This window comes from Gadus morhua, chromosome 7, assembly GCF_902167405.1.
Source record: "Gadus morhua chromosome 7, gadMor3.0, whole genome shotgun sequence".
In the NCBI taxonomy this organism is placed as follows: Eukaryota; Metazoa; Chordata; class Actinopteri; order Gadiformes; family Gadidae; genus Gadus; species Gadus morhua.
In genome coordinates, this window is record NC_044054.1 from 19,769,950 (window position 1) to 19,790,773 (window position 20,824).

General features: G+C 42.8%; 1 protein-coding gene across 2 annotated transcripts; it reads right to left on the minus strand.

Moving 5' to 3' along the window:
* Window positions 1–5,223: 5,223 nt before the first annotated feature.
* LOC115547820 (transmembrane protease serine 2) lies at window positions 5,224–19,037 on the minus strand. 2 transcript variants are annotated; one of them, XM_030362286.1, is made up of 14 exons: window positions 18,773–19,037; window positions 17,739–17,781; window positions 17,174–17,333; window positions 16,238–16,336; window positions 15,923–16,030; window positions 15,467–15,596; window positions 13,796–13,915; window positions 13,227–13,270; window positions 12,691–12,862; window positions 11,925–12,091; window positions 11,713–11,808; window positions 11,349–11,491; window positions 10,590–10,742; window positions 5,224–5,371 (listed from the first exon to the last, which is right to left on the minus strand). In XM_030362286.1, exons 1-14 carry the CDS (start codon window positions 18,793–18,795, stop codon window positions 5,357–5,359), a joined length of 1,473 nt encoding a protein of 490 aa, XP_030218146.1. In that variant the 5' UTR covers window positions 18,796–19,037; the 3' UTR covers window positions 5,224–5,356. The 2 variants fall into 2 exon arrangements, with proteins under 2 accessions (XP_030218146.1, XP_030218148.1); XM_030362288.1 differs by lacking the exon at window positions 5,224–5,371 and adding an exon at window positions 7,929–9,087 and having other exon boundaries at window positions 18,773–19,036.
* Between the last annotated feature and the right edge of the window lie 1,787 nt (window positions 19,038–20,824).

The window sequence follows — 20,824 nt, forward strand, 5'->3', positions numbered from 1 at the left end:
CTGTTCCATTGCAATGCCAACTTGAGAAGCAAACCCAGAATCAATAAAGTTTTCATCTGCTCCAGAATCCACCATGGCGGACACAGAAAGGGGAAGGCCGAGGGACAGGAGAGTGGCATCCAGCAGAGTGCGTGAACAGTTGGGGACAGGGAAGGACGAGGTGTGGCTCTACCTTCACTGCTGAGCCTCGTCTTTTGGCAGCGATGGGCAGGCGGAGATGAGATGTCCGGGCAGTGCACAATACAGACAAACTCCGATCCTTATCCGTTGGAGACCCTGTGCCTGTGTTAGACGTGTGCGCCCCAGCTGCATGGGCTTCTCTTCAAACACGGCTCGTACCACAGGTAGGGAGGGAGAGCAACTCTCGGTAGGTGTGGGAGAGAGGAGCCGGAGACAAGGGACGGCTAGCCCTTTCTCTACGCCGCTCCCAAAGGCAGTTAGCCAGCCGGATGAAGAGGGAGATTACTTCCGGCTCAAGGCTGTCTGCCTCATCCCTAGTAGCCAGCTCATTCTTAATTGGCTCATTAAGGCTGCAAAGAAAAAGTCCTCGAAGTGACTGGTCGTTCCAGCCAGAGTTGACTGTTACAGTTCTAAACTGAACTGAAAATTCGGCTGCACTGCAGGAGCCCTGCTGTAGGGACATAAGCCGCTTGGCCGCGTCCCCTCTCTTGGGTGATCAAAAACCCTCATCTCAGCAACAAAGAAATCAATATGAAATCCTCACATACTGGGGAATTACTGTCCCACAATGCTGATGCCCACGTAAGTGCTTAACCCTTAAGTGAACCCAAAATGTAAGCAATTCTTGACCTATAAGTTGGGTAGGTCGACAAAGAGAAAATAACAAGAAAGTAGTCTTAAAGGGGAACTCTGCAACTTTTTTAGCTTGATTTACCTGAGCAGGTAAATTAAGCAGATTAAGAGTCATTGTGATGGTTATGTAAAACTTTATTGGTCGATTGGTGGCTGTTTCGACTCCCCCTAGCGCATCTGGGCGGAAAAAGGGAAAATGCAAGTTTCTGCCACCGACCTGCTGCCAACTCTCGCGGGAGTCTCGAGTCTTCGGGTCTCGAGAAGTAACAAATTGCTTTACGGCACTACAGACCCACAACACCCGGAACCAGCTATATATAAACCATGGACATATTATAAAATGGACAATGGATTCCAAAATGGCGCCCATTCATTCCTATGTAAACTGCTCAATGGCGCAGGGCAACATCAAGGAGAGATATGCTTCCGCATCATAGGACCCTAGCCACGCCCTACTTCATGACATACCGGATGCAGAAAAATTCTTGTTTTTTAGCATTGTTAGCATTGTAGCATCATAAGCAAGAGGTCTGAGCGATCGCAGTCGCATTGTTAACCGACCTTGGAACTACAGGTTACTAATCCCCTGATGATTCTCTAGATGTTTAACAATATGTTTAGCAGCTGAACCAGTCTAAAAATCGGACACGTTAACGGAGCACTGAACAAGGCCCTCTCGGATGCCATGTCGAAACAACATTTGTTTCACTACAATTTCAATTAGAGAGAACGGTTAATAAAACGCTTGAGGTGGCGTTTTGAAAAGAAAAAAACAGATTCTTTGCGGAGACACATTCCTGTTCCCCACTTTTATTGGAGTGAACGGAGATATCTACTTCTGGGTCCATTGAATCGAGGGACCCGTCCACAGCCCGCTTAAACAGCTGCAATACCAGGCTTGGCCGCTGAGCACTGGTGGATTGCGGAAGTATGCACTGTTCCCGGGGGCTTGATATAAACACTAGCAAAGGGATTGTAACATTCAGCATGGATCAGCCTGTCATGTTCTTTTAGAAAAGGTAATCGACTCAGGATCGCATTAACTCACTTTATTTGGTAAAGTTTCGTTATAACTATGAAGCAAAAGGAGAGAGTTTCTGATCTGTTCTCGCTTGCGCTGTTTACATACAGGGCAGGCGTGGCCTCTATGACGTATAATGTTTTCTGATTGACTGGTTTTGAGGGCCTGCCTCCCGTTTTCCTGATGTGTGTGATGGTGCTGCCATCTTGTAGCTATTTGTAGTTTTTAAAGCTTATAGTATCTGTGGTATAAAGGCCGGGACAAATTTATAACTATAAATATGTACACTTTATGTTGAAAGTATAGACCAGGGCAGTTCCCATTGAAACGATTGCCGCGGTGATTCGGTCTTCAAAACGAGAGCTGGTAAATTGTGAAAAATGAATTAAACTGTAATCAGACAACACGGTTACATGCTATATGCTTGGTCCTGTTCCCCTTGTGGCTATGTGCAGTTATTGCTGCTTATATGCTTGGTCCTGCTCCCTTGTGGCTATGTGCGGATATTGCAGCTGATATGCTTATTTGCGTCAGAAGCCGACTAAAAGAGAAAGAGAAACAATGTTGGAAAAACATATGAAGAGAAAAGGGAGACTGACCGACAGAGAGGCCAGTCATGACTAAACGTTGGGCGAGCTTCTCAATAGCGTGTGATAACGAATAACTGTGACGCAACTAAGCATATAAGTCGCAATAACTGGACATAGCCACAAGGGGAGCAGGACCAAACAAGCTGCAATAACTGCACATAGCCACAAGATGGGAGCACCATCACACATACGAGGAAGCCGGGGGTGGGCTCTCAAAACCATGGCTAATTAGAACACGTACTACGTCATAGAGGCAGAAACCCTCGATTGACTTTTCTGAAAGAACAGACCTGAAAGAAAAAGAGGACTGCAAAACGGATGCCGACTTGATCGTGTTGCTCTTGAAATTGTAAGTACCCTTGGGTGAACTTCGTTCTCTTTGTATTGTGGCTTTCTTGATGTTGATAGTCTCTGTAAAAATGTGTTTGCTTGACCGTTTTGTTGTGAGCACTGTATGTTTCTAGCTTGCTTGCTTTCTAGGGTGTTATCACCATCTAGTGGTGGAGATATTGAAAGACATGCATCAAGGATAAAATCTCGAACAAGGCAGCCTTGTAAAAAAAACAACGCAATAAAAATGTGATGAGTTCACTTCTTAAAATTAAATAATTGCATATTTTCTCTCAAGACATTTTCTTATATAATTAATAGCCATTTCTAAGAAGTTGATTTACTTTTCATTAATGTTGACCCTTGCATTTCCTTTGTCAATGCATAATAAAGTAGTAGCCTGCTACTATGTAGATTGTTAATGCTATCTTGTAACAGTTCCCTTATGAGGTCATAGATTATTTTCCTGTGAGTGTTAAAATGTACCAGCAAGGCTGTCTCCCAAGGGTCCACTCTGAGATCTACACATACAAATTAAAGCCAGTATCTAAGAGAACTCCTGTACCCAACTGTCTGTGAGAGTTGCAGGCCCAGCTGCCTATGACCTAAGTAAGAGTCAAAATACGATTTGGGGAACTATGAAGGGTCTACTGTGACCCTAATGTATGACCTTAACAGATGTAATGTGAGGAATAACGAAGTGACTACATCTAAGGGCAAAAGATGTTCCCCAATAGACATAATGAAAAGCTACATGTGTGACCCACATTAAGTTACTCCAATCTTTTCATTCAACAGATTTATTTAAAAATAACAAAAAAAAATTAAACAATAGGTCAAATGTCTCAAATGTCTCTACTCAAAAGAGGCAAACACTTTCAGGTTTCAGGTTTAAAATTCTCCACACAGAAAATGTCGTAATCCAGGGGTTTTCAAAGTGAGAGAGTGAGCCCCCCCTCAGAGAACAAATTTCAGCTGAGCCCCCCCCCCCCAAAACATTTTTCTAAATCCCTGTGTTTTGAAAGATCTTTTAATTATTTGACACATTTTAAACATCTCTGATCATATTTAACACATTTTAAACATCTCTGATCATATTTCTTTGAAACATTTTAAACATTTTTTTAAACATTTTAAACATATTTTTTAAACATTCTAAACATATTTATGCGTGTTTAACCACATTTCTTAACACATTTTAACATCTTTATCTAAGCATGTTTTTGCTTAACGTTTTTGAAATACATTTGAACATCTTAATCTGTAAACTGCCAGTTTAGCCTCCTTTTTAGCTCACCTCAACTTTAGTGGGAGCGATGAGTTTGCGGAGCTGTGTTCGAAATAGTTCCCTATCACTGATATAGTGCACTATATAGGGTGGTCGCCATTTTGTAGTGGTGTTCGATTTCTCAGTGGTAAATTTCACGCACTATAAAGTGGACTTAAAATACCCAAAATTTGAGTGAACATACAATGTTCCCTACATGTTACTCCCCTATACCGCAATGGAATGCGGTCTGGTTTTTCCGGAGGAGAAGAAGCTGAATAATAACGAAAACAACAACATTTAATGATGGTGTCTCCGGCTTTCGTTTGGAAATGTCAACAATTTATTTGGAATTTAACATAGAAAATCTAACATTCAAAATTAATAAAAAGAACCTTTATCAACGTAAATTCAACATCAATACAACCTCCAGCTTTCCTCGTGGGGGGCCAGTTTGTTACCATGATGTGGGCTCATCAGTCTGCATCACACAAATACCTGGTGCATTTACTGACACAAATGACGTTTGGAAATGTTAAGTGTAGTGTCCGAATTCTCGTTTGTTAGTTCCCTATATAGTGCCCTATATCATAAACACTATAAAGGGAATAGGGAGTGAGTGAATAGGGAACGATTTCGGACACAGCGCGTCTTTGTCTTTGTGTTTTTCTGTTACTTTTTCTGGTTTATTTTTTTCTCACGTCGCACCCCCCCCCCCCCCCTGAAGAACTCTGGCGCCCCCCAGGGGAGGCGCGCCTCACAGTTTGATCCTCTACCTACACCTGGTCCTGATTGGCTCGACCATTAACTCTCGGGCAAAAAAAATATGGAGCTAGGTGGAACGAAATTCATCTGACGAGAGTCAGGTTAACAACCTCCGGAATTACACACATACTACATACCAGTTTCCCAGGTCCCAGTTTCTTCCCTATCTGGTCTTCATTTTTGTCTGGAAATAATACAGATTGTTGTCTGTAATGTCGAGAAGGCTAATTCAATGGAATGAGGAAGGAAGTAGTGCAATAGATCAGCCATGGAGTAAGCATTGGAGTGACCACTGGGGTGACTGGAGGGGCCACTGGGGTGACTGGAGGGGCCACTGGGGTGACTGGATGGGCCACTGGGGTGACTGGAGGGACCACTAGGGTGCATGGAGGGGCCATGGGGGGACTGGAAGGGCCACTGGGGTGACTGGAGGGACCACTGGGGTGACTGGAGGGACCACTGCAGTCTCAAGAGATGCCAGGTGCTTTAAGAGCTGCGTCCTGTTTATAACTGTAATTGCGCAATTACAACAATGAAAGTGCGTAGTCTTCCTGCAACCTAAAACACACTTTATGATCGTGAACTCTGAAAGAAAACATAGACAAGATATACAATACAATACAATTAATAAAAACTGCTCTCATTGTGGACACATTTTAAATAGTGTATTTAAAATGGTATCATATATATAATATTAATAATAATAATGTACCTCTGTATTTAACCGAGGCATTGCCTTTTGGCCCTATTAATATGGTTGACGACCATACATTTTGGCCCTTTAATATGCACAGAAGGGGCAGTGATAAAGAACGCTGCTGTGCATCTGTATTTCAGGGCTCTCGCCATTGAGTATTACACTGAATAGAATAGTTGAATGTTAAATTATACAATTAGGCCTAGGTCGGCTATTAATTGAAAGCAAATAATAAGAATAACCGATAAGGTAAACAAACTTGGGGACCTATTTATTCTTATTTTAATTATATCAAGCATTTGCAATATAAAACACTTGAGGACAGACACCTAAACATTTCAGCTGCATCTGACACATTTGTTAACAATTAATATGAAACGTTAGCTCAATTAACTTCATTGACCGAAGCTAACAAGTCAAGTAGGCCTAACCCCTGACTGCACGTTTTTAATGTAGCAAAAAAGTAAATACACCACGGCATGAATATTACTAAATATATTAAAGGGGACCTATTATGCTTTTTCGACTTTTATGACCTATAAACGTTGTTATAATGATTGATAGTCATGTTTAACCATACTAAATTGCATTTCGACGTATTCCCTGCTGACAGTCTGGGGTGGCTGTGAAGAGCCAACGTTTGCATTCACTTGTTCACATTTCCAGGAAATCATCTACGTACAGTAGAGGCACTCCTGCCATGCCCCCATATGCCTGGTCAATCTGCCCGCGCGCTGCGCGCTTCAAGGAAGGTAAGTTACCATCAAAAACGGAGTTGGGTTGGCAGGAGGGGGGCGAGGGGGCGGAGAAGGACGAAACCGAGCGTTGACAGAGAATGCTGAAAGCGCCCAGATGAGAGGAAGAGTTTCCCGAAAATCTACATCGTTTTTTGTGTATGGTTAAAGATGACTATCAATCATTATAACAATGTTTATAGGTCATAAAAGTCGAAAAAGCATTATAGGTCCCCTTTAAGCATTTTGAGACTCACTTACTTGCATGGTTTATGTGTCAAACAGCAAAAGACCTTAGCTTCTTTCTTCTTTAATGACAATACTCTAGCCCTACTAGTTTCTTGAAGTTTCTGACCTGAAATGAATCGGAAATACTGAAAAAGTAGGTATTGGAGGCTGGAGAAGCCAGTCAGGGGTACTTGGTAGCCTACTTGGGAGGCTGTGCTCAATGTGGGTGGAGTCAATCGTTTGATTTTTTTTGTTTCGCAAGACTACTACTTTTCAACTCAGACTATAAGCCTAGCCAACCACAAGGTAGATAACATCCGACGATTACCATAACTTGTCATAATATTTTTACTTTACAATTGATCCATCAAAAGTGTTTGACTGTAAAAAATAGAAAACACATCTATTAAATATAATGCGTGAACTGCAGTTGGCTGGCTTGCAGACTCTGGCTTATTTTCAAGCACATCAGGGGAAACGTAACGATCCTTACCTAAATGAATTGTTCAATGACCTTTTGCTCCCTTTGCTGTAGGGTACCCAAACGAATCTTGACATACGAAGTGCGTGTGCGTTTGTGATCGTGTGTTCGTGTATTCGCGTGCGTGTGTGTGTGTGTGTGTGTGTGTGTGTGTGTGTGTGTGTGTGTGTGTGTGTGTGTGTGTGTGATCGAAAAAAATTAAAATAACAGGGTCATCATTGCCCGGTAACAAGCACTAGCTCCTCATTGGCCCCTGCGTGTTGGATTTATCATCCCCTCGCATTAAACAACGTGTGATTTTTGAGGCTACATATACACACACACATTCAGTATTAAAGGACTGAGGCGTCACGAGAAAGAGGAGGTAGAGAAAATGATGGAGAGAATAAAAAATCGAGTAAAAGGAACTGTAGAAAAAATATGAAAAGAATAAAAAATCTAGAAAAAGGAGGCATAAAAAAAAAAAAAATTAAGGAGAGACTATATTTTTGGGCAAAAGGAGGCATAGAAAATGAAGGAGAGTTATTTTTTTAAAAGGAGGCATAGTAAATGATGGAGAGAATAAAAAATTGCGAAAAAAAATATGCATAGAAAAAGTAATGGAGGGAATATATTTTTGGGAAAAAGGAGGTGTAGTAAATGGAGAGAATAACATTTTCAGAAAAAGTGGGTGTACAAAAATGATGGAGAGAATAGAAAATCGAGAAAAGAAGGTATAGGAAAATTATGGCGAGAATATATTTTTGGGGAAAATGAAGGAATAGAAAATGATGGAGAGAAAACAAATCGAGAGAGGAGTGAGAGAGCAGTGAAAGGAAAGAGAGGGACTCAAATTGTGAGAGGATGGCGTAAGTAATATGAAAGTATATAAAAGCAACTTGTTTATTTTGGCCAGGAAAATTACGAATTAAAAGTGGCAAATTAGTGAAGAAAATATTAAACTGCCTCGGATAACTACACATGAGAAATTGAAAGTTGGCAACGAAACAGTTGAAGACTAGGTGTTTTTTTAAAAAATCTTTATTCTTGTAAACATTCAATTATTTGACATGAATAACCATAATTTATGGTATCGCGATACACAAATTAGGCACTTGATTAGGAGTTAGTTTGCATCTAAATGCAGCTACCTGTGGAATTTCAGGATAATGCAAACTGATGATGGAAATGGTCTAGAATCGTCAGACTATTGAGATAGACATCATGTGCTACATAATTTTGTATAGTTCATCCCCAAAACAATTGCAAACCTTAACTCTTGATTCATTGTGGAAATAAAAAAAGTTAACTTCTTCAAGTAATTGGGCTAAGTAGCCTATTATAGATCTGTTTGTTGTATGTAACTAATATGAATCTTTCTACATAAATATCAAGTAATCATTGAACGATGTGTTGCTCTGGTTAATATGAAACCAAAACAAATAGGCACATTTACATTTATAAATATATTTATATATATATAACCCTATATACAAGTATATATTGTTTCTATATTGTTCTGTATAAAGTGAGTGTTGAAAATCTACTTAAAGTCACTATGGGTCGCATTTCAATTAGCTTGCTGTTTGAAATGACCTGGATTCATAGTCTGATCCATAGTGATTTCAATAATATTATCACTAAATCACATCCAAATTCAGACTTTGTTTTCATTCTTACATCAACATCCTCTCCACTCACGCCATCCAGCCAGCCGAGCTACCCTAACTTGCGTCACACAGCTGCACAGCCGGTTAGAGTGGACAGAACACTGTCATTGAGCTTGTTGAATAACTTATTCTTACACATTTTGTCTTTAAAGAAAAAGCTAATTCATTTGAAACTTGGAAAAAGACATTCTGGCTGGATAAAAGTGCTATCACATCAACAGTACATTAACTATAGTAAGAATGTGTCTGTTTTCAAGTTCTGTCATGCCTGTGTCCATCATATGCATGCTGCATAAAAGTTGAATAACCAGTAGCAAAACACAAACAAAAACTATATAAAATATCTATCTGTTTAAGAATAAACACAAATTTCAATCAATGTACACAGTCCCTTTGCCATATCAAAAATAAATCATCTAAAATGCTGTATATTGATGAAATCTAATAATTAAAATAATCAAACGAAACCAACATGTCCTCAAATATATCATGAAGAGATTTCAAAAGTCCAGCTGTTAAAATAGAAAACAAGGCAAATCTTAGTAGTCTGCAAAGTTAACAATTAGTAACAATAACATATCCTTCAACATCCTTAACCTACGCTTTCAATTAAATTGACCGTTGATAACATCTTCATTGGTGTCTAAATGACTTGACCTATGTTATATATTTTGTTGATTTGTGTACTTATTATCCAAATGTTTTCCAACAATGTTGAAACCCAGTTGAAACCCTGTTTTGTTCAAGGTAACACTCCGTCACATGGCTTCATATTGACCTCATCCCCTAACTTTCAGGGCAACGGTTATCCAGTGGAGACAACATTTATTGATATGATATTCAATATCGATCTAGCTTACTACGATGACTAGTGGCTCATGCCTGCCAGCCACCAGGCTAATGCAGTTCTTTCCATTAAGATTTTACCTGGGCGGGTCATTTAAAATATATATTTTCTATTCTTCAGAGATAATGACGCCATTTGCGATCGATAGTCTTTCCATTACCTTGACTATTTTTTACTATTTAAAATTAGATAAAATCGTATTTAATTGTAGAGCTGCACGCCAGAACACTGACAACGGTCAGTGAACAGAACCTTCACTCCCCACACAAACTTGATCATGCACGGAAGGAACACTTTTTGTTGGGTATAAAAATAGTGCGATAGTTTCCACCAATCTACACACCATGAAAGTCAGTTTAAATTGTATTGTAGGCTCAGCAGTTTATGATTATTGAGTTCCATCTGTATACAGGTTATACACAGTCTATGTGTGTTACACCCACGGCGGAGCTCCCCTTCAGGTAGTCTATTGTTTAGGGAAGGGTATCAGTGTTTCGTAATCAGTGTACAAATATTGACCAAATGATGGCTCTATATGGAGAGGAATGCTGCTTCCTAACCTGTCTGCTAGGCAGGTATAGACCCATAAACACACAGGACTCCGACCTGTGATAACGCCTTTAGTTCCTGTTATTAAGAGTATGACTATCTGTTGAATATCCAGAATCTAATTGCTTGGGAAACTCTATGGGCGCGGCAATAGTCTAAAGTTACAGCGACAATTACCTTGCTCACAAAGTTATTTTAGCATGATTGTTTTGACCATGTATATCAGCTCTTGGATATTCATCATTACATTATCCTCATTTGTTATGGTAGTCGACTCATTTATGGTAAATTAGCAAGTTAATGGTATGTTAGGGGAATAGCTGCAAGGCTGTTTCATTATAATGAATTGACATGAGTAACGTGAATGAAAGTGACCAAACGTAAAGTGAATACCACTTTAACACATGAACTCGTCCGTGAACATGATTTCGGCCTGAGTCACGTCCGATAGATTGCCACCGGCATTGTGGTGAAGTAGACTACTCCCACTACTTAATGAGGTCATCAAACTACGACGACTTTTGTTATTGTCTTAATTTAGAGACTAACAGAAGGAATTATATATCATACCTTTAACACGATCCAAATGATCATCATCCTTATTATGTCTTTACATACCTGCATTTGCTTATGGATCCAGTCCGAGAAGTAGGTCACGTTGCCGTACACCCCTGGTTTGTTCCGTAAGGCACATTCAACGCCCCAGCTGGTGTCCCCAACCAGCCACCACAGACCCCCTTCCTTGGCCACCAGTGGTCCCCCACTGTCCCCCTGGAGGAAACCCAAACAGATGTTTTACAGGTGTCTCGGTTCTCTCTATTTCGTTTATGAGGGAAAGACATCAGAGAGAGAGAGAGAGAGGAAAGGTGCTTCAAACGATAGATGTGGTGGATGCCGGTGGCTGTCTTCATCAAAAGGGATACAGACATGACAAGAGATATGACAGAGGAAGAGAAGGAGAGGGGAAGAAGGGGAAGGAGGAGGAGGAGGAAAAAGAAGTAGGAAGAGAAGAAGGAGAGGAAGAAAACGGAGGAGGAGGAGGAAGAAGAAGTAGGAAGAGAAGAAGGAGAGGAAGAAAAAGGAGGAGGAGGAGGAGGAAGAAGTAGGAAGAGAAGAAGGAGAGGAGGAAAAGGAGGAGGAAAGGAGAAGAAGTAGGAGGAGCAGATGAAGGAGGAGGATTGGAGAAGAAGTAGGAGGAGCAGGAGGAGGAGCAGAAGAAGGAGAAGGAACAAGTGAAGGAGGAAGAGAAGAAGGAGGAAAGAAGAAGGATACATAGGAGGAGGAGGAGGAGGAGGAGGAGGAGGAGGAGGAGGAGGAAGAAGAGGTGAAGGCAAAGAATAAAAATAAAAATATAGGAAAGAGACAATTCCGACCAACCTGACATGAATCCACTCCTCCAGCCAACTTTCCAGCACAGATCATGGTTTCAGTCACCTGTTGGTCCAATATGTGCCGTTGGTTGCACCTGTCTCTGCTGTAAATGGTCACCTCGGCCTGCATCAACTCATCCGGGCTGACCCCTGGGTGGGAATATTTACTATTATTGGATGGACTGAGTATGAACTACTTTCAGCACATTCAAGAGACAAGCTATGTAGTGTACTGCCATTCCCTTTATGAAATATTAAAAGAGAGGGAGAGAGAGAGAGGGGTAAGGAGATAGGGAGGGAGTGAGAGAGGGAGGGAGTGAGAGAGGGAGGGGGAGAGAAGGGAGAGAGAGATGTTGCTGTTTTTGGATCACCTCCAGAGCTCAGAGTTCCCCAACCGGTGGTCCAGGCGTTTCGCTCTGGGTTCAGGTTCACGCCGACGTTGGGCAAACATGCCGGCTTCACATCCTCTGGGGTGGAAAGGAAATAAAAAAACCATTGGTTCGCTTCTGTCTTCCCCGGTGGTGTGGGCCCCCACACCACCGGGGGTGCGGGGGCTGACTCGGGGAGGGGGGGCGTGTCTTACGGGTGAAGGTCAGAGGTCGTCTGAGCCTCAGGAGAGCCACGTCGTTGGCCTGGGGCTCGATGTTGTAGTCCTCGTGGACGATGATTCTTCGCACCGACGCACTGGAAGACATCCAACTCAGCTGAACGCCCCCGTAGTAGACACGCAATATAGATGTATCAGACGGCCTTTTGGATTATGAAAAACAAGGAGTGGGTTGGGGAGGCATATATTGAGATTAATTCATTGACATACTTTTACCCGAAGTGTCTTTTGTTTCAATATGTTAAGCACTTTGCAGCACATTTACAAGAGTTTTGGAGTTAAGGGAAAACTCCTAAGCCAATTATTTTGGACGAAAAGTAATATAGTGCGTTATATAGTAGGGCTGTGGACAGATTGCTCCTGGTCTAAATCAAGACTACGATGCTTTGGTTTGTAAAACCTAGAATAAATAGTTAATACCAATCAAATGGCCTTCTATTGGTTAGTTACTCATGGTAACTCATGGAGGTAGTAAACCAAACCCTCTGGCTATCGCCCCCCACCCAATCTGATCATAGCGAGTGGGAGCGGCTTTAGCAAGAGAACCAATATCTGAACAGAAAATAGCCCCGCCCCTAAATTAAAATAAAGGTCTACCAGAAGTTGTCAAGAACTCACATTATGAGTAACTATGTTATAGTTGCTAGCGCATACAGGTTGTTTTGTTTGTCTTTCAAATAACCTATAATAATACTAAGAATAAGAAGGAAGTTTGTATTAATAAAAAATAAATAATATTAACTCGGATGGGAAACAGTGGGCGGCCGTCAGGATCCAGTATTGGCCGATGATGGTGCCACCGCAGAAATGTTGGCCGTAGTACTGCAGGCTGACCTGCCAGGGCCAGGCCCTCTGAACCGCAGGGGTCCCGCCCACGATGCGTGCACTTGGGCCCGTCTCACTGTCACCGCACGCTGGTGAGGGCCGGGAGAGAGAGAGGGAGGGTGGGAGGAAGGGAGGGAGGGAGGTGGAGGGAGTGGGAGGGAGAGAGGGAGGGATGGAGGGGGAGGAAGGGAGGGAGAGAGATGGAGAGGAAGATTTTTTTTATTTAAGGTGAACTTGATGAGGCGATACGATAATACGATGATAAAGTTTGCATGTTTTCACCTTTTTAATTGGGTTTGATCTTCATTTTCTAACCTGTAGGCATCCTTGAGCAAGAAACCTTAGCCTACCTGTTCCTTTACTATTTGCATCTCAGTTCACTGTGAGGTGCTTTGGATATTAAGGGTAGTTTGACTCTGAGAGTCGCAGTCAAATAAAGGAAGCAAAGCTTACCAATGCAGCGCAGACTGACAACTTTGTTGGAATTACACGTTCGGCTGTATTGGGGGAAAAATGTAATTAATTGAAACAAGGGTGTTGTGACTGAATCATCATTTCATTTAAAAAGTGCTTTAGGTATGAGTCTGGTTTTTTTAAGAGAGAGGGAGCAGAGAAGAGACAAAGGTTTTCCAATTAAGTAACTCAAAAGAAAATTCCCCATCCCTCCCTCACCCCTATGTTTCTATACCATTGAAAAGGGCTGCACTTTTGATTGACAAGCAAGATGGATTCCCCGTTCTGATAACCTGATTGGTCAGAAATGAGCCAGGAGAGGACCTTACATTTCAAACGGTTTCGTACAGAGGCAGACGCTGTGAACTTGAAAATGAAATTCTCCCAGTGCATTTTATCCACTAATAGCTAACAACAATCTACCCTAAAATAATTGTGATCAAATTGTACCTACAGCACCCTTTAAAACGTCTATGAATTCCCTAGCAGGGACTGTGCGTTTACAAAAGCAGTTAAACTGCAATGTGTAAAACTGTGCAATCAGCCTTACTGATGAGTGTCAGAAGTACCTGTCCCTGAGGTGTGAATGAATCTGGTCACCCGGTTGGTAGGACTCTGGCTTCAGCTTGCTGTAGCCTCCCGTCCCCAGAGAGCCTGCACCCGTCTGGGTGGAGGAAACGAACTCGGTACTGTGGAACAAGGTACAATCAAGGCCGAATCACACAACCATCCACGGCCCTTTGAGTCCCACCTTTAACCGTCACCATGGTTCCAGGATGAGTACTACAATCATGGTTGCTGTGGAGGCTGTTGTTACTGTGATTGTTTTACGTTGTTAGGTGTTGTTGTGCATGGTTAGATGGGGTTATGGTTGGATATGGGGTTATGTCATTGTGGGTTGTACCGCTGTTGCTGTTGTGGTGTTGTTAGATAGTGTTATACAGATACATATTACTTAAATGATTTCAAAGGAAGTGATTTATTAAAGGAGACATATTATGGTGTTTTCCCAACAAGTAAACATAGTATTTGAGCTCCAGAAAACAGGTTTTTGAAGCTGTTTGCTGGAAATAGCTTTTAGGAAAATAATATCGTCTACCGCTATTCCCCTCTGTTTCAGTCCCTTCAGAACGCGCTGTTTCTGGTGTCTGTAGGATTGATGCAAATGAGCTGCTGCCCATTGACCAATGAGCTGTCAGACTGAACCATAGCATGGAGGAGAAGGGATTGTTTGCAGTTTGCTGACTCCTGGAGCTCTATATATATATTATATAATGTAACATAATAATAATATTATATACGGGTATTATATAATCTATCTAATATCACAGCCAAAAGCTATGTGCGCCTCGGATAATATTATGAATAATAAAGACTGTGTCTGACGTCTCTGGTACTTCCACAAGTAAAGGCTTGTCAAAAGCCTTATTTGTCCCACAGGTTGCCATATTAGAAAATTGTCTTTGAATGAAGGCAGTCTGTTCTCTAATCGTAGTGGGGGATATCTCGGCCATGGTTGAGAAGAATTGGGGGGAAGGAACTTCGACATTGACTCTCTGAAGTCCATGAACCGCGACATGGAGAAGAAAAGGATTGTACTCCGGGAGCTGAGCAGCCGGACTGCCTCCGAGCTCCCTGCGCCGGAGCTGCCGGCCGCCGGCGGACGAGCAGCTCCGGCTGGGGTAGCTCGGCGGCAGTCCGGCTGCTCAGCTCCGGGAGTACAATCCCTTTCTACTCCATGTCTCCTCCTCCCGACTTCCCTTCGGCGGCCGCTCCGGTGGGGTGAGCTCGGCGCCAGAGAAAGGGATTGTACTCCCGGAGCTTAGCTGCAGGGCTAGCGCCGAGATCCCCCGCCGAGCTGCTCGTCTGCTGGTCCACAAAATCTTAGCGATGCTCTGATTGGAGGGGAGTGGGGAAGTGGGAGGTAATATTCAAATGTGGCCCCTTCCTACGTAGGAGGAGGCGCCGAAACTGACTAGCTCGTTTGGTAGCTGGAGGCGGGCTGCTTCCAGAAATGCGAATCTCACTCAAAAAATCATGTACAGACTTATTTCAAAGTTTGTGTGGGAGCACCATATACCCACAACACCAAATCCCAGGAAAAGTGCTGTTTTCATAATATGTCCCCTTTAATATTGTTGTTATTATTAATAACGCTATTTGCTCTACATTGTTGTTGTTATGCGTTGTTGTTATTGTGTGTAGTTGTGGTGGCCGTCCCTCCAGGGATACAAACTCACCTTGAGTAGCCTATCTGTTTACAGGAAGCTCTGCCCAAGTCGTCTCTCCAGCGCTCCGCACAAACAGGCCGCCAGGACTGGCTGGTGGCTGAGAAGCTCTGCAGTACAAAGTCGGTCCCATGGAGGCGAACTGGGACACAGGAGAGAGGTCAGTGTGTGTGTGTGTGTGTGTGTGTGTGAGAGAGAGAGAGGTCAGTGTGTGTGTGTGTGTGTGTGTGTGTGTGTGTGTGTGTGTGTGTGTGTGTGTGTGTGTGTGTGTGTGTGTGTGTGTGTGTGTGTGTGTGTGTGTGTGTGTGTGTGAGAGAGAGAGGTCAGTGTGTGTGTGTGTGTGTGTGTGTGTGTGAGTGAGTGAGTGAGTGAGTGAGTGAGTGAGTGAGTGAGTGAGTGAGTGAGTGAGTGAGTGAGTGAGTGAGTGAGTGAGTGAGTGAGTGAGAGAGAGAGACTCGGAGATCTTACGGCAATTGGACTCATCCTCTCCTCCCATACAGTCTCTGACGCCGTCACACCACTGGGATGCTTTAAGGTCAATGGCACTTTCACATGACAGCCCTCTCTGGAAGAAAGCTACAAACACACACACACAAATATATAAATATATACAAATATGAAAAGTATATAAACACAGAAAATTATTGATTATTATCATTATTCTTATAAAACAAAAGCAATATAAGAAATGTGGCATATTTTCGTATCTTTATCTTTATCTTGAAAATAATTTAATTCCTTATGCTATTGCCTAACAATTGAAACCTTATAGTTACAACTTACCGAAGTACCATATCAACACTCCCCCCACTAACAAGATGAACACGATGAGAGCGAAGGCGACAAGTACACAAAACACATATTTCCTGTTACTCTTTGGTTCTGCGAGAGATGGAGACAGACAGAGAGAATGTTAGATCCTCGAACATAACCTCCATTCAAATGTATACAAATTATGGGCAATGACGTGCTTCCATTCCATACACTCCTTAGAAACATACAAAGGAAATTTGACATCCTCCATTAAAGGAATCTAAAAGGGAAGTTTAACTTTCTAAAATAGATTAGATAAGAGCAAACATTATGATTCAATACATTTATAGCCCTTGGCTTTAGACTGAGAATAAAGTAATTTATAACTATTCTGATGTCCCCAAAGTAGAACATGAAGTGGAACAGACACTGTTTTCAGTATATATCGCGATACAATTACAATAAAACCAATACAATTACAATAAAACCAAAAATGGAATAACTTAACAATGTCAATGATGTAACGATGTAAATGATGAGGATATGACATCCACAGAGGACCATATAAAGGAACAATGAGACAATTTCCACCTAATGCGGGCAGACCGGGTCATTGTTACAGACAATGTATTGAGCAAACATGCCCTTTGAGGGACAACGGCAGGTAAGGGTGGGGCAGTGGTGCACAGCCCTTTCCCCGACCTCACGGACGTACAGGGCTTATAAGAAAAGAATGAACAGAAGGCTCTGTTGTGTGCAGGGCATCAAGGAAATATCAATTGTATCTGTACAGCGCTTAATTCACAGTGACAGTCTCTCACTCCCAAAACCCTGCGAAGCTCTGAGTGGCAAAACTTCATCAATGGATGAAACCCTGAGAAGGATCACAGAACAGTGATCGCATTGGGTGCTGAGTGGGTGGCCGCTGGGTGGGTGGGTGGATATCTGACATGCTTTGTGTTTTACCTATTCTCCGAACGGGCTCTGGGACGCTGGTGCTGGTCATGACGACAGGTTGCGGGGACCATTGTGGGACGGTAGGGTACAAGCCCTGGGACTGGTTATAGGACGGAGGTCTATCGTTGTCGTCCCTGTAGCCCGCGTTGTCGTGGTGGGGCGCAGTAGGCTGCAGAGGGGAGGTGACATTGTGTTTTATTCAATGTGTATATGTGACATTCTCTATTTCTTCCACTGTGTATTTTTTTAACATGGTGTTTAACCTGTGATTAGTCCAAGAATAACCATAACTACTTTTCCGAAAAACTACGTTTTTACAGTGCATTTGATAGACACAACTCTTGAATCTTGAATCTTGAATCCAGCACACACTCTTTTGGTTTTTCATGAGTGCTATAAATATAGTTCTGTCCCATGCTCAAATTACTTGGGTTTGTGGTTTGGGGGGGTGGGATGGGGATTTAAAGATATGAAAAATATTTGAGTTTCAGGTGTCAGTATGAGTTAACATTGGAACGAAGTTGAAAAGATAAACCAAGGAAGAATTAGTGACATGCAAATAGATTTCCATTACCTGTGTGGAATCCATTCTGAGCCTTTTACTTTGGAAAGGCGGCCTTAAGTGATAGAAAAAGAAAACAACGTAACAAAATATATGGCATTTGACGCTTCTAATAGTGTCTATATATTCCAGCAATTGTGTAAATGTGCTGGTGTAAAAAGGTTATAAAAAGAAACAATAGCCTACATCCTAAATGAAAACAAAGAAAATATTGCCAACTGTCATGCAAGGTTTTAATTGTATGTTCTAATAATCCAACTCACAAAACCTGCTTTAGAAAATCTACAACCTACCTTGATTATCCCAGTTATTTTCCACTGCTATGGTATGTCTCTGCGTTCTCCCTTTATACTTCCCTGGCTGTTCTGACTGCGTCTCACTGTGTTGTGTCTGAGTGTGAGTGTGTGTCAAACCATGTCCACTGGCCCAGGTAATAAGCAGCCACGGCCACTCCTTCTCACTCGTGGGTGAGCGCAAGAGGCCACTTGTGTGTAATCCTTGAAATGACTAACTTGATTCGCTCTTTGCTGATTTTTTTTTTTATGTCACTCTAAGGCAGATGAAGTCATAAACAGAAGCTTTTTCTGCTATAGAAACCTGCTTGTTAAGTTCTCCTTAAACATTACAAGAAGTTGTTAGGTACTCCCTCAACGTAACATAATTTATCATACAAGCAAAAATAGGTTTACCAAGAGCAGGAAATGTTACGTTTCGGTAACAGTATCACTCTTAACACACCTTGTCTTGTTTGCTTTTCCAGGTAAAGAATCACATATGCCTTAATTTATGAACTTAGGTAACATAACTTATCAAACAGTCATAAGCTATACACTGTCAAAATTGTGAAGGACAACAATGTACATGAATTCAGATTGTCAATCGCTATTTTAATAGCTTAAGTAAATAGAACCTATGGTTGCAATTGACCAAGCAACGATGACCAAGCGATAACGGCTCAGTATCAGCTCATTAGCACTAGCAAGGAGGGGCTTACATCAGGAAACACACATTGAAGGATAGACAGGGTTAAGACAGTAGCCTCTTACTTTCCTGCATGTCTGTTCTCCATTCCTGGGACCGCCTCTCTTAATCAGTAAACAGGTGCTCCTCGTTCCACAGCACACCACGCCAATGTGTGCACACCAGCGTGTTTGAAAATGTTCCACAGCAAAAACTTAAAAAGGCCCTAAGGACTTTGAAACTTAGGCCAATATTGGTCACAAGGCCTGACTGGCTGAGCTCGGGGTAAAGAGCTAACAACAGAGGAGGGAGGATGAATCAAGTCGGATAGAGGAGTCTTTCCAAAGAAGTCTGAAACACCTACCCTCTGCTCAACAAGGCACTCTGGTTCTCAGAGAGATCTGTTTTGGAATGGAATGAAATGTGTTCAGGCAGAGGTAACAGCATTCACAGTGACCTGGGGAAATATGCATTGAAAGTAGTTCCCGTTAATAATATAATTGTTATGAATCCATGTGTTATTTCTGAAAATCTGCTGTTTGAAATAGCATATTATTACATAATCTGCTCATGAAATATCCCAGTAACATTGTGTACATGTGTGTTGTTCATAATCACAGTAGGAGTATCATCGGAAGGCGTTGTGTTTCGTTGAATGCAGATAATGTTTTTCATTAAACTGCCTAGTCAAATGGCGCGTTTCCATTGCAGGGTGCGGAACGGATCGGATCACAAAGGTGCGGATCGGGTCGCGTTTCCACCGCCAAAAGTGGGCGTGACCCGGACTTACGCCCCGCGCCCACTACCTCCGTCCGTTGACTGATCCCCATTGACTTTGAATGGGGACGGACGCGCAATGCATTGTGGATCCGTCCGTTCCGTTGGAGCCTTCGGCTCCGTCAAGAAGTTGAAAAATGTTCAACTTTTTCGGCTGCAACGGATCCGTCATCCAATCAGATCACGTATGCAAATTTAAGCACTGTGACGCGACTCGGGCTCTGACGATACTGGAAAGCGGGAAATCGGGTAATCTTGCCTCGCAACAAGCAGGAAGAAGCGGGAAGAACCCGGCGAAGCGATTTGATTGGCTGACGGATGCCTCTGCAAAGACTACTCCCCCATCAGTCAGCCACGCCTTCCCACGTCCGTTGACTGGCGGTGCAGTGGGCATGTAGGGTGACCCTACATGCCCACTGCACCGTCAGTGGGTCAGTTCTTCCTGCTTGTTGCGATGCAAGATGACCCGCTTTCCCGCTTTCCCGCTTTCCAGTATCGTCAGAGCCCGAGTCGCGTCACAGGGCTTAAATTTGCATACGCGATCTGATTGGATGACGGATCCGTCGCTGAATGGGGACGGACGCGCAATGCATTGTGGATTCGTCCGTTCCGTTGGAGCCTTCGGCTCCGTCAAGAAGTTGAAAAATGTTCAACTTTTTCGGCAGCGACGGATCCGTCATCCAATCAGATCGCGTATGCAAATTTAAGCCCTGTGACGCGACTCGATTAATGGTATGTTAGGGGAATAGCTGCAAGGCTGTTTCATTAGTCTGCGTTCACACCAAAAGATGCATTTGCTGCCCGAACGCGTTGTCGCCGAAGTTTTGCGGCGCAGCAAAAGTTTTGCGGCGCAGCAATGGTTTTGCGGCGCAGCAAAGGTTTTGCGGCGCGCCGCAGTTTTGCAGCGCGGGAAGTTTCGCGGCACGGCAAGTTTTGCCCGCGGTGCTTCTGAAATCATTCACAACCATGGCCGACATTACGAGCCTTGCATGTCTTTACCTGTTGTGGAAGAGGGAGAGACGTCGGAATGCCCGTCGTTTATGGGTTCATGAGACCATTCGGAGCCTGGAAGGCTGGTGCTGCCTGGCACCCAACTGGGTTTTGTTTGGGGATGTTATTCTAGCCCTTTAGCATACTCATAGTTTAGTTCAACTGTAAACACAACTACACTACTGAATGCTGATTTGTGTTTTTTTTCGAGTTACAAAATAAATGTAACGGTAGTGAACTCTAGGTCACTCCAAGGGAGTAACACTTATTGGCTGTTACGGCATGTCACTCAGTGGCAATGCCTCAGTGGCAACGCTGTTGAACGCTGATTGGCTGTCATCACGCGTTTGCTGCCGAAAAGTTGAAATATT

Bases quoted from the DNA above. Each gene is read 5' to 3' on its own strand.
- LOC115547820 (XM_030362286.1), bottom strand. From the start codon at position 18,795: ATGGAGAACAGACATGCAGGAAA. The intron at 16,031-16,237 runs GTAAGTTGTAAC...GTGTGTTTGTAG, and splicing joins AGTGTTGATATGGTACTTCG to CTTTCTTCCAGAGAGGGCTG. The intron at 11,809-11,924 runs GTAAGACACGCC...TTTCCACCCCAG, and splicing joins ACGACCTCTGACCTTCACCC to AGGATGTGAAGCCGGCATGT.